The following is a 13,137-nucleotide window of genomic DNA, read 5'->3' on the forward strand; positions in this document are numbered from 1 at the left end:
ACGATAATTAGGACGATAATTTTTTTTACCATCGTACGATAAGTATACGATAAATTTATGCAGCCTGGTACAATATTTTCGCAACGGCCATCTGGCAACCCTGCCCCATCTACTTCGAAGCATTGACTACCAAGCGTGAGCGCATGGTTACTCGATGTGGGCACATATTTTGCACCGTGTGCTTGGCAGTTTCTTTGCAAAAGCATGGTGCTGTCTCAAATGATAGTCTGCTGAAAAAATATCCAAATGTCTTCGTGTTTATTTGTAATATTACTTAAGAAGCATGAGGATGAAATAGCTGGAAGTCAACCTCTGCCATCCAAAAGCTAATTTAAATTTAATATCATTGTATAGTCCTAACATAATTTTCTAAAAATTACATAATTTAGCTGTTCTCTTTTTCATTTCTGCCGTGTGTAATGCAGTGATTATTATTATCATCATATTATTATCATTTTTGCTATTATTATTTTTACCATTTTATCAATTCATGAATAAGAAGAATAATTTGAGGTAAAACTCACAATTATTAATATGATTTAACAAACACGGACTAACATTTTGCGAGATCCGTTGTGAGCCAAATCAGCTTGTCCATAATTTCATATCTTACTACTGTATTCTCTAATTTTCAGAGCTCACGTGAAGTGAAAATTCGTGATACAAAATGGTTTCTTTTAGATTTCATCGTCTTCAATACCAAAAACTTTGGCTGATCAGTCAAGGACAGTATTGTAAAGTCACAGTAGATCTTGTGTAATAAATTATTCTGTTATTTTAATGAAAGTTACTGAATTATAAATGAAGAGTTCACAGCACAAATATAACAAAAAATACACAAACCGCATGTATGAATCTGTTCTTACTTTTAATGATGAAATCATGTCCGTTGCAGTTGTTCTTATTCCCTTCCTTGATTGCTTTTTTACATGTTCCAAACTGACAGTAAATATGGATCAATACACCATATAACTTTTGATAATATAAATTTCAAAAATTGTATTTGACACAAAAATTGCTCAAACATGCCTGTTTGCCAAGTGCGCTTCATTAAACGCAAGCTAACAATCACAAAGAAATGAGTAAAACATCGCTATCGGCGTAATCAGTGAGTAAAATTGTTATTGTTAATTAGAATATGTGTCTGGTGAGGCACAATTTTTAAAATTAAAAAAACAACAAACCTTAGTGGAGTCATTTAATTCGTTACAATTGCTTTATTCATTTGGTTATAAAATCAAAGTTAATAATACACTTCCCGCAAAAATTAAGGGAACAACAAAATTTTCGCAATTTTTTGGTGATTTTCAACAGGCTGTATTTCAGTGAAAAATGGTCGTGCAAGAAATAAAAAAACAAAACTTTTAAAGCTTGAAGACTCTAGTTTTTGAATTTTTTGGTTAAAAATTTTTCGAAGCACTATTAGCCATGCAATCCTTGGATAAAGCACGAAGAAAAAATTTTCAAAATTTTTTACATTTTTTTTTTCGCTCTACGGGCATGGAAAAATTTTTCCGAGCTAAACCAATGCATAGGTCGCATAGCCTGTTTATTCAGCTTCAAGATGCTTTTTTTTAAACCTCGATACGACCATTTGTCTTCGAGATATCGAATTTTGAATGCCAAAGGATCCTTTTTCACTCAACTGCCGATATCTCTGGAACTACTGGTCGCACAGCGAGCCGAAGGGCAGTTTCTTTTTCTGCAGAAAATTTCCTACAAAAATCTGTCAAGGTTGATGTCAAAAAAAATTTTTTTCCACCTGTAGCGTTAACGTGAAAAAAGAGCAAAAAAATGCCATTTTGCCTTTTTTTGGATAATTGACTGTATCTTCGTCAATATTGGGGGGAAAGCTTAGGTTAGAAGAAAATTTGACAGCCTAATGTACCCCAAAGGTCCCCCTAAGTCGGTAGATCGATCGGTTCAGCGGTTTTCCTGGACCGATTGATTGAAATTTTGAATTGATGAAAATTTTTCCATGCCCGTAGAGCGAAAAAAAAAATGTAATAAATTTTGAAAATTTTTTCTTCGTGCTTTATCCAAGGATTGCATGGCTAATAGTGCTTCGAAAAATTTTTAACTAAAAAATTCAAAAACTAGAGTCTTCAAGCTTTAAAAGCTTTGTTTTTTTATTTCTTGCACGACCATTTTTCACTGAAATACAGCCTGTTGAAAATCACCAAAAAATTGCGAAAATTTTGTTGTTCCCTTAATTTTTGCGAGAAGTATATAAGAACTGGGACTTGAAGGTAAGCAAGCGTCTTTGAATTCTTTAAAGAGATGTTGTCTCGGGATGCGTAAATTCACGTTAGCAAGGTTTAGAAAATTACAGGCTTATTTTCAAGAACCTCATCGTTCCGTGACCCCTATTAAGGAATCCTCGTAGTAGCCTGCAAAAATAATCGTTTCCAGTTAAGAGCCCATCGTTGCACCCTAATCGTAATTAGTCCCCACTTCTGGCAGTACCCCGACTTCAACACATAAACACTTCGTGCTCACCTACCACTGACCTGAACCGTTCTAACGACCCAACGTCTCACTGTCTCTCGAGGATTTGGTCTGTTCGGACGTTTTCGTAAGGAATATAAGATGTGGATTGTATTTGTGGTGGTTATTGCTACAACAACAAGTGGTAATTATATAAAAAATTCATTCCGAGTTTAGCTCGACTTTGTCACAATTTCTTTAAAAGTGATGAATACGTTGATAAATTTCGATTATAAATCTAACAAGTTCATTCTCATAACAAACGTGCCGAATACGTTTGATTTTGATCTGTATAATGTAAACACTATTCATGTTGTAGATACTGCGATGGTTGTCGCATAACAGTTACAAAATTCAATTATCTGAGTTGAAAGGGTCCGTAAATTTTGACGGTCTTCAACTGCCAGTCATACGGCAAATCGCTATTAACTTGTGGATGAAATGTCAGAATATTTTACCGAATATTGTCCGTTTAACGTTTGATTCTCTGTTTCATACAGTTCGATACTCACTGATGTCACATAAGCGTAGGTGATTTTTGAAAATTTTGCAAAACTCGAAAAATTGTATTTCAGTAGTGGGAATCACTTGTTATTGCGAAAGCTACTGCCCCGATGGCAGAGAGAACGGGACTTGCGAAGAGCAGGCCGGGGGTTACTGCTTCAGCGCGGTCGAGGACGTCTGGGACCCAAAAATAAAAGAATACATTCCTGAGTGGTCATTCGGGTGTCTCCCCCCCGTTGAGCAGAGCCTGATGCAGTGCAAAGGAGATCTAGCGCCACTTTTGAATCAGAGGAGTATAACGTGCTGCAATGACAGGGACTTGTGCAACAAGATGTCCCTTCCGGTATACAAGCCGTGGACCTCAAGGCAACCCGATTCCTTTCCCTCAGCAGATACGATCGTCACAATCGCGGCTTCAGCCTCGGCGTCGATAATCCTGATGATCGTTATCGTCGCCGGCTTCATCGTCTTGCAGCGTCTCCGTAAATCGAAACGCCGAAGGTCCATCATACAGAAGTCATTTCGAAGCAATCTGGAGGAACTCATAGACAAAAGCAGCGGGTCAGGATCCGGTCTTCCCTTACTGGTCCAGAGGACGATAGCTAGGCAGCTGTCGTTATCCAGATGCGTTGGAAAAGGAAGATACGGCGAGGTCTGGCTTGCTACTTGGCGAGGCGAGAGAGTCGCCGTCAAAGTATTTTTCACTCTGGAGGAAGCCTCCTGGTTTCGGGAGACCGAGATCTATCAGACGGTCCTCATGAGACACGAGAACATCCTCGGATTCATCGCGGCCGATATCAAGGGCACCGGGACATGGACTCAGATGCTGTTGATTACCGATTACCACGAACGGGGTTCACTCCATGATTACTTGCAGACCACGGTTCTCGACCACTCGGCCCTGCTGACTATCTGCTTCTCAATTGCCTCCGGGATGTCCCATCTTCACATGGAAATTTTTGGTACTAGAGGAAAGCCGGCCATTGCACATCGCGACGTCAAGAGCAGGAACATCCTCGTCAAGTCGAACGGAGAGTGTGTTCTTGCTGACTTTGGAATGGCCGTACGATTTATGAGGTGAGTAACCGTCGATTACCTCGGTTAAAAAATTAGAAATTTGGTTTAGTGCCTGGGTTACGAATGTTAGCTTGCTGATGTTTCACGTACAGAAAAAAGATAGGGTATCCAGACTTTGCCTGAAATTTGTTTTTGTGATCTGAACGCAGATATTACGTTGATACGTAAAGGTAACTTATTGTTAGTTGATTGCCGTGAAACGAAAAGCAAGTCAAGAAAAAGAAAAATACTGTACACTTTCAACTATCAACATAAGATGGCTGATTTCCAGGCAATTTGTCAAAATAGACCGCAAGGAATATGTGACATGCACTTTTATAGACGGTAATTTTGTACGGCTTAAACCTGTTTTACAGTGAATAAATGGCTTCCTAGGAAACGATCGCGAGCAGCCCGTTTAATTTTGCTTTTATTGGTGAAGATTGCTCTTTTGAAAACAAAAACAAGTTTTTTTGTAGAATGATAATAACGTTCATCAGTTTTGAGGCGAAAGAAACGATGTAAGGTGTTCATTACATTTTCAATCGGGGAAAATCTTGGTGAATACCGATAAATGTGCCTTTTGTTTTCAATTCCCATAGCGATAAGGGCACCGTCGAAATTCCGCCGAACACCAGAGTTGGTACAAAGAGGTACATGGCTCCTGAGATTCTCGAGGAACGTGTAAGCACGAATTTGTTCGAGTCGTTCAAAATGGCTGATATGTACTCCGTCGGTTTGGTTTTCTGGGAAGTCTGCAGACGATGTGGCACTCCTGAAGATGTCTCTTCTTCCCAATCGGCAGAAGCGTATGCTCTGCCGTATCACGATGTTGTACCCGGAGATCCTTCCTTCGAAGACATGAGGCTTGCGATATGCGTGAAAAAATTGCGCCCACAAATACCATCGAGATGGAAAAGTGATTCGGTATGTATTACTGTAGACTATGTATTTAGAATAAAAATAATGCTCACTTCTGATGTTCTTACGCTTGATCAATTGTCTACCAGCATAAATGGATCTGAAACTGAAAGAGGATTATCTGGATTACATATAAAACATATATCAAACACATCGATTTTTTCTCACAGATTTTGGCACCCCTCAGCAAGGTTATGGCTGAATGTTGGCACGAAAATCCGGCTGTAAGGCTGACGGCGCTCAGAGTTAAAAAAACTCTTGCAATGCTGCGTAGCAATATCATGATTAAAGACGATTTAGTTTAAGACCTTAGTAAAATATCGAATTTTTGATATTATTATCTCTTGTTGCATAGAACTCTTGTTAAATTATATATATTTTCATATCACCAAGCTCAAATTTTATGATTCCAACTGAGATGAACAATTTTCAGTACAAAGAGTGTCAAGAAATTCGTTTCACGTTATTCTTCATTGTTCAGTACCACAAAACTGTGTTGTGTGCGAGTAGAATTTATGATTAGCTTATGGAGAAAATATATCGATCAAAGTAAACGATTGCTCGAAAAAGATAGGACTTGTAAAAAGAAACATTTTTTGACGAGATCAATACGTCTTTTGTAACTATTGATTTGATATAAATTAGAGCTCGGTACAGTAATTGAAGTACTGAATTTCAGAAAATTTATACATATTATACAATAATAACTGTCAATAAATTACTATTAATTATTACACATCGACATATATATATATATATATATATATATATATATATGTATGTATACACACAATATATTTGAATGTAATATAAGTCGTAGTTTTATTAATACTTATAGTTATATACAAACATTACATATAATTAATTGACTGGAATATAGAAAATGGTGAAAATACACAACGTTTCTTGCGAATTGAAGCCTTTCTGTGGAAAAGTGTTCCTTTAAAAATTTAGTTGCCAAAAACGGTAAAGTTCAAAGGCTGTCTGCATTTGCAGTATCTACCACAGAAATTGTTCAACGAACCAAGAATCTTTCGTCATCCTAGTCTAGTTACATCACGTTAAAATGGCACTGTCGTTATTGGACGGAGTACTTGGTAATTTAATAACTCATGAGATGGTTTAGTTCATTATCAATTAGCAAATGCAGTTCTGCGCTAATTTCCTTAGAGCTTGACCTACACTTTAGAATAGTTACGCCTTAATTGGATCGAAATCAGTTATTGCTGCTCCAATTATTGTACAGTATGAACTATGTGCAGTTTTAGAATTGAAGGATAATATAAGTTAACATGGTTAACATTATTTTTTTAAATATGGTAATAGACGAATAAAAAACGGTTTGGACACCATAAATGAGAAATACCTTTACATATAGGTTTCAAAAACGATATTACCTTGTGCAGTGAATGTATAATATTAGTTTATAAATAAAATAAAGCGCAGTCAAATTTGTGGTATAATAAATATGTACAAATGTATAAAATAGCGAATAATGTAATAAATCGATTGCTTCACGAATAAATACTTGCGTACGCATTTTCTCATATTGAAATGAAAAAATTCTTACACAAATGTCTAATTGAGTCTATTACACCAATTGAATCATATTAAAATAATTGTACTTCTCTTATAACGTAGGGCTAAGCAAAATTTGCCTACACAGTTTTTCAAATTTCATGCTTAGCGTATCTCACGACGTAAAACCTTTGATAATACTTTATGACAGACGTAATTGCTTGATTTTACGGAGAGGCGTGTAGAATTAATAAAATAGTATAATTAGTTATTGTATAGCGGACCGAAGCGAGTAAATTTTCACAACACATTGACCGATAGTATATTCACAGTTTCGACGATAAAGAATGTTATGTATGATACAAGTATAAAAATTGCGATGTAGTTACCACAGAGACACGAGTATTAAAATAGGCGAAATGAATCGAACTTCAATTGTAGATACACAATACTGTGTGTATTGTGAAGAACTTTGCATTAGTTTTATCACTCGAATGGTTGCCATTTGGTGATTTGCTGGCCAGGTTTAGCCAACGCTTGTTTCCACTGTTCACCATAGGTTCCTCCTCCATCCGGTCCTATCACGAAATGTCCAATTGCGGTTTTCTTACCTGTGATAAAGAGTCAAATGGATGTTGAATTGTTTTTGTAAAGATTAGTTTGTACAATCAGAGTATGGAAATAAAGAGAAAACAATCGATTTCGTTAAAAGTTTTGACAAGCATTTCAGTTCAGTTTAACTATATCTATAAATAAACGTTCTTCACCTTATACAATTGAATTTTGGGGCGGAACAAAACTATTTCAACAGGTTGGATCCTAAGAAAAGATTCATTACCCATTTTATTTTTGGAGACAAATTTCACCACAAAACTGACATCGCCCTGGGGATTCTTTGCGATAACCCTTGCATTGTCAGGTGAAAAGCTGGTCGAGATAGTCGGCGTGAATCTATCGCTTTTCCAAAAATGCGTGACTATGCCGTTGTCAACTACGGACATCTTTATATACAGTTGTCCCTTCAGAGCCTCGTGTTCGTGCATCGTATGTAAGGAGCATCTCAGCTTGCTCAATGACAATACCAAGTTGCCTCCACTTTCTCCGTCCTTGTCCCCCTTCTCCTGGCATAATGATATCTCCACCTGGCCTTTCTTGCTCTCCCGCTGTAAGAAATCAAATTTTTATTGTTGTTGAAATTGTTTGAGTTTGAAAGGAATAGAATTCATGACATGTTTTAATTACGTATATTAACCTATTCACCAACTTGCAACCAGCTTTTTAACGCACAAATTCTTATCTTCGGAACCGCAATTCGGATATGTTGAAGTGTACACTAACAATAAGATATGTAATACTTTCGATTTTCACGCCCTTAGGCCTTATCCTTTTTGGGAAACATTTGGTTCATATATTTTAGGAACCTCGAAATTTTTTAATATATTTACGAAAACGACTGAAAAAACTATGTGAAGAAATTTTGGATTGTATTTTGAAATTTTTAGAGTGGGTCGAAAATGGGATCATATTCACGGTGAATTGTTACAAATATTCTAGAGATCTCGACTTTTCTGAACATATTCCATGCCTCTGGAATATTTAATTATGATCCAGTTTTCATCTGATTATAAAAACTTCAGGATAAACTACAAAATGTCTACTTTTTAATACAAACGAATAAAAACGATTTATTTCTTGGGCCTTTGCATGTAGACAACTGACGATGTGAAAAAGTACTTTTTTTTGGGGTGAAGTCCTGAAGATCTACCTAAAAATGGATGTCGTATTTATCAAAAAAAAAAAAATAGTATTTTTGTCGACGTCAGGAAGTGCTAAAAGTTCGGAAACAAAGGTCCAATTAAAAAACATGATAAATTTGTTCAACGTATTCCTGTAAACGATGAGCTCTAAAAATTGGAGAATTTTCGCTTCTTCGTGTGCATTGTAACACATCCAAATTGTATCGAAATCGAAAATTGCACCATGATCAGCTGGCCGAAAATTGGTGGATTAGTCGATAGATTGATCACCCTTTCATCGGCTCCGGAGATTCCGCTGCTGATCGGTTTCAGTGGCCACCAAGTTTCTCCGGTGGAAACGTCGCTCGCATGCTTTGGTTTGGCGGGTTTTGTAACGAAGACTCCTGGGTCCAATTTAACAGTAGCGGCTCCTAGGGTTCGTCTCTTATCGAAGATTCGGTCCCTGGCGCTCCTCTGAGGTACGCTTGTCTTTTCCTTATCACTTTGTTTGCCAAAGAATTGGGTCAGCACATTGGCCTTGGATGAATCCGAGGTCGAGGCCATACTCTTGAAGGCGGAACTATCCTTCTTTCCTTTCTTGGAAGATTCACCCTTGGCTTTGTCATTCTCCGATTCCTTTTTTTCGGTGGCTATCAGTGGCTTGTCCTCTAGAACAGCGTAGACTGTGGCCACGACGAATTTCGACCCACTGATTTCCTCTTCGGTTACTTTAGTCTTCCCGAATTTTGATTTCGTTTCTTTCGTCAGCGGAAAGGTGAACTCCTCGTTCCAACTCGGCCAGGACTCGTTCTTTGGGGTTGTTTCGAACTTTTCCTTCCCTGGCAGAAGTTTCACCTGAGTGATTAACGGGATTGTTAAAATGACTCCGATCACAACGAGTCTAAGCCCATTTCTTGAGCATTAAAACACTCTGCGTGCGGGTAATTATACTTATATCGATTACGTGTAACTCTCGAGTACCACTAGCCTATCCCTTTTTGATTATGAACTGTAACCATGTCAACGTTGGGTCGATAAATACTTGTGCTTGCAACCAGAATAGCCACTTCAAGTTTGCTTAATCACCTATTTAGGTAGCAATACTTGCAATATTTGAAAAATTACTCCCACGTATCTCGCTTATCGCATTTTAAGTGAACAAAAAATAAATACATATGTATGTTAGGGTATTTCACATTTAACAAATGCTTGCATTTAGTCTAAAAGGAAACCTCTAAGAAATTGAGCACTGTAGATCCAGTTTTAGGGTGTACGAAAACGATTTTTAGGATCACAAAAAATCTCATAATTAAATATACAAAAATTTTTTTTAACCTTTCTATATTAACACTTCTCTGTAGTAATGCCCTCTAGGTAATCTTTTTGGGCCATAATGCATTTTTTGGTAAAATATAAAAGAAATAATACATGTTAAGGGGGTGCTAATTTCGATTCTTCACTTTTTTTTAGAAAAATTGATTTTGTACTCCCCAAACCTGGAGCTACAGTGCTCAATCTTTTGGAGGCTTTTTTTAGACCGGAAGAAAGCATGCGCCTATCGAAAAATTGAAAATTTTTTAAATATCAAATACCCGGATGTACATATGTCGATAAAGGAAAAGTTCAACATACAAAGTTCTCACCTTAACAACATAACTGTTCACTCTGGTAAAGCCAAAGTTCTGAGGTAAGTGTCTTGCGCCTATAACAGTCACGTATAAAGCCTTCGCCGCCGGGGAATGGACAATTTTTATTCCCACTTCCGGTTCTAGATTGGTCGTTCGATTCAGCGAGCTGCTCTTCAAGCCACTGTCAATGAAGGATTTAATCCGAGCTATAGCCATTTTGATAACTCGTTGTTGACTTTGATTTTGAACAATCGTCACTGCTGCTCAGCGTAGATCAATAAATTACATCGTCACTATACGACGATGCGAATCATACCTTCACTGCATCAAGAAATCCCTTTGAGAAATGTGAATCTAAAAGAAAATTTATCAGTGTAACCATAAGGCAGTGTAGATTTCCGCAAGCTTTCACAACGAAATGGATTTCCATAGTCACATTTGCCCATTTACGTGTCGAGTTGTACGTATGTAATGTTGTACAATTTTGTCGTTGAGTGTTGTAATTGCATAAGAGCGTTAAGTGCTTCGTTAAGATTCAATGAATAATTGCTAATTTGGTCACGTACGTAGGCCAGGACCATATCGGCGCACGAATTACCGACTCTTATCTTGGCAAAACGTCAAAGTTTGTTATCCGTTACAGCATTTTACCGCAAAAGGAATAAACCACACAGTGATAAAGATCTGTCAAAATTCTAAAGCAACGGAAACATGCGGTCTCGGCACAATATTATTGGAACAAACGCTTGACTTCGATAAGAGGTGTCCAGCAAAGTTTATGGGTTGTATTTTAACGAGCCAAAAAACGGCTGGACAAATCATCGTGCGAGCACATCTGTTTAAACTATAGTTGCGCAATACCTAAAAGACGCTTTACCGATTCGAAGTCTTTTATTTAGCTTTTATTCTATAGCACATTCCGCCGAGTTTCAGACTCCTGTCATCTCACTTGAATCTGTTGCATTAGAAAGAGTAGCGATCAATCCGGTTTTGCAGTATGATCAGTGGTTACCGAGTCGAAAGATCACACCTGACATTCTTTTATTTAGTATTTGGTCAGCGGACCTTTGGTCAGAAGAGTGTAAAGTAAAACTGATCGATTGTATCGGATCCGAAGTATCGAATTAAACAGATCGAGTAGTCATTGTAACACTGACACTGAAGATGGTTTGTTTTTAAAATATTCGTGTTGGAGCAGAGACATATTTCCCTATACTGCGCAGAATCGAGAATTATTTATACATGGTCGCACGTGTTTGTATCGAGCAAATAGAAGTATAATAAGACTTTGGCATAGCAGCACGTATTCCGGATAATAGTATCAATATCAGAATGAGGTAACGCATTTCAGCCGAATAGATTTTGCGGTTATAAAACTCTCACAGTTCTATTCGTAAGACGCGGGTGCAAAACCTGTCAATTTGTAAGGTAGTTCCAATCATAGGAATTAGAAATTTTTCATTGCCATTTCTACACTGCTGAATATAAGAAAAAAAAAAGTGAAATAGTCGGCGAGTATATTCAACTTCATGCATGTATTCTTAAAGTGCCTAGTGAGTTAGGCAAGTAATTACATCATGATGTAGAAACTAATTATCTACGACACACCCAATTAATTCTCCATACGACGTCTAATAGCTCGTGATCCTTCGGCAACTTAGGTGCAGAAAACCTGCACGTAACACTGACGGTATCATAAATATAACAAAGTAAATTAACCGCGCTGTTTCACACTTGAATGTTATCTCCGTAAGAATTCAAATTCCAATCACCTGTAGATGGAAAAGCGACTGTAGTCCGTGCCTAAAGATAACGACTCGAAGCGTAGATTGTTATCAACACGAAAGACATCGAAGCGGCGATATTCTTATTATACGTTTACAAAACATGTTTTAAACTTTTCCGTTACCGTATATTCGGCGCGTTTTCAAAACAAGATTTGATATTATTTCCTTCTTTCGTATTTCACATAATTTCACAGTAATTTTCGTCACTAGCCGGAGACACGTAACAACAATCACTAAGTTTTCAGCCGGGATTAGAGCAATTGACTCGTTGTTGCCGCTACGATCACGGGCAAGGTATGCAATGCGTTTGGAACGTGGGCAGAACTTATAACGAATGACGGCTGCCACACATTGCCGACGATCTGCGCGCGCGCACTGGAGCCCAGACTGAACAGCTTCGCCTTACAGCTTGTTTTCAGTTGAGCACGATGTCATGTACCGGGTGACCTTAATTGTTTGGAACGAAATGAAAGCGTGGTCTGTGCTGCGTGCTTGTGAGAAAAAAATGTCGTTAAATCATTCTATGACTTACCATTTCACAAGTTGTATAGAAAAAAAATTCTGTTTTCAACAATGTTCTCGACTGATTCCTCTCACATAATAAAGTGTTTTGAACTGATTTGCGTTACATGATCCGAGTCTCGCTTCCGGTTCCTGTACGCGGTTGGTCAATCGTATTTTCAAGGACGGCAATCTGTTGTTAGGTGGGCCAAAAACCTGTCAGTCTACAATTATTACAGATAATTGGATGGGTATGGCACATTTTGTGGTGCAGAGCTAAGAGTAGTTCATCTACTGTGTATTAAAATTGTGTGAAATTAATTTGACGGAGTTTCGTTAACTTATCAAATTATACGCCGTGTAAAGAATTTGCTGTACACCATAACTTCATCGATATACATACGATTAATTAATTATTCATATTGGTATAATTGTGATCATAGTTGTCATAGATATGGTTCTGTGATCTTGAGTATGAATGCATTAATACACTCAACATTATTAACTTTATACTTGATAAAGCCGAAGATCCTCGCCATTGAGCATTCCATAGTGATCGTCGTTCGCTCATCGTTTAGAATACGTGATTACTTTTGTTTTATGCTTCCGATATCGATTGCATTCTTCATAAATTGTGCGCATGTCATTATTATAATTATAAATAAACTTTTGCTATCGCACCATATTGTACGTACAATACCAAATCATTTCTCAGATTCTTATACTTCGTGCAGATTGCACTATTTTATTTCTGGTCACGTGGACAGGCCACCCGACTCTTCTACGAGCCCCTCGAACAGCAGCTGCTTCAAAAAATTTTGAAACGTGTAACAAAGGCTGTATTTCGGATGCTGTGCCCCTGAGGTGTTTTTGTTCAAGGCACTGCTTCTCGTGGTGTGTAAAAATTTCATTCCTCCTACCGAATATTATACGTCACGAGGCTGGAGCAAATTTCGGGCGCATCGCTCCAGTTAATTAACTGACCGCGTCGTTCAAGCG

General features: G+C 37.6%; 2 protein-coding genes across 3 annotated transcripts; one reads left to right on the forward strand and one right to left on the reverse strand.

The window, feature by feature from the left end:
• Window positions 1-2,380: 2,380 nt before the first annotated feature.
• Window positions 2,381-5,522, forward strand: LOC124298325 (bone morphogenetic protein receptor type-1B-like). Its single transcript, XM_046750181.1, has 4 exons — window positions 2,381-2,632; window positions 3,063-4,068; window positions 4,650-4,974; window positions 5,139-5,522. The coding sequence occupies exons 1-4, from the start codon at window positions 2,590-2,592 to the stop codon at window positions 5,271-5,273; spliced, it is 1,509 nt and encodes a 502-aa protein (XP_046606137.1). The 5' UTR covers window positions 2,381-2,589; the 3' UTR covers window positions 5,274-5,522.
• Window positions 5,523-5,765: 243 nt separating this feature from the next.
• LOC124298333 (uncharacterized) lies at window positions 5,766-11,999 on the reverse strand. 2 transcript variants are annotated; one of them, XM_046750201.1, is made up of 5 exons: window positions 11,760-11,999; window positions 9,866-10,204; window positions 8,514-9,077; window positions 7,325-7,649; window positions 5,766-7,097 (listed from the first exon to the last, which is right to left on the reverse strand). In XM_046750201.1, exons 2-5 carry the CDS (start codon window positions 10,064-10,066, stop codon window positions 6,973-6,975), a joined length of 1,215 nt encoding a protein of 404 aa, XP_046606157.1. In that variant the 5' UTR covers window positions 10,067-10,204; window positions 11,760-11,999; the 3' UTR covers window positions 5,766-6,972. The 2 variants fall into 2 exon arrangements, with proteins under 2 accessions (XP_046606157.1, XP_046606148.1); XM_046750192.1 differs by having other exon boundaries at window positions 11,623-11,999.
• Window positions 12,000-13,137: the final 1,138 nt, after the last annotated feature.

The sequence above is a fragment of the Neodiprion virginianus genome, chromosome 1 (genome assembly GCF_021901495.1).
Source record: "Neodiprion virginianus isolate iyNeoVirg1 chromosome 1, iyNeoVirg1.1, whole genome shotgun sequence".
Classification (NCBI taxonomy): Eukaryota; Metazoa; Arthropoda; class Insecta; order Hymenoptera; family Diprionidae; genus Neodiprion; species Neodiprion virginianus.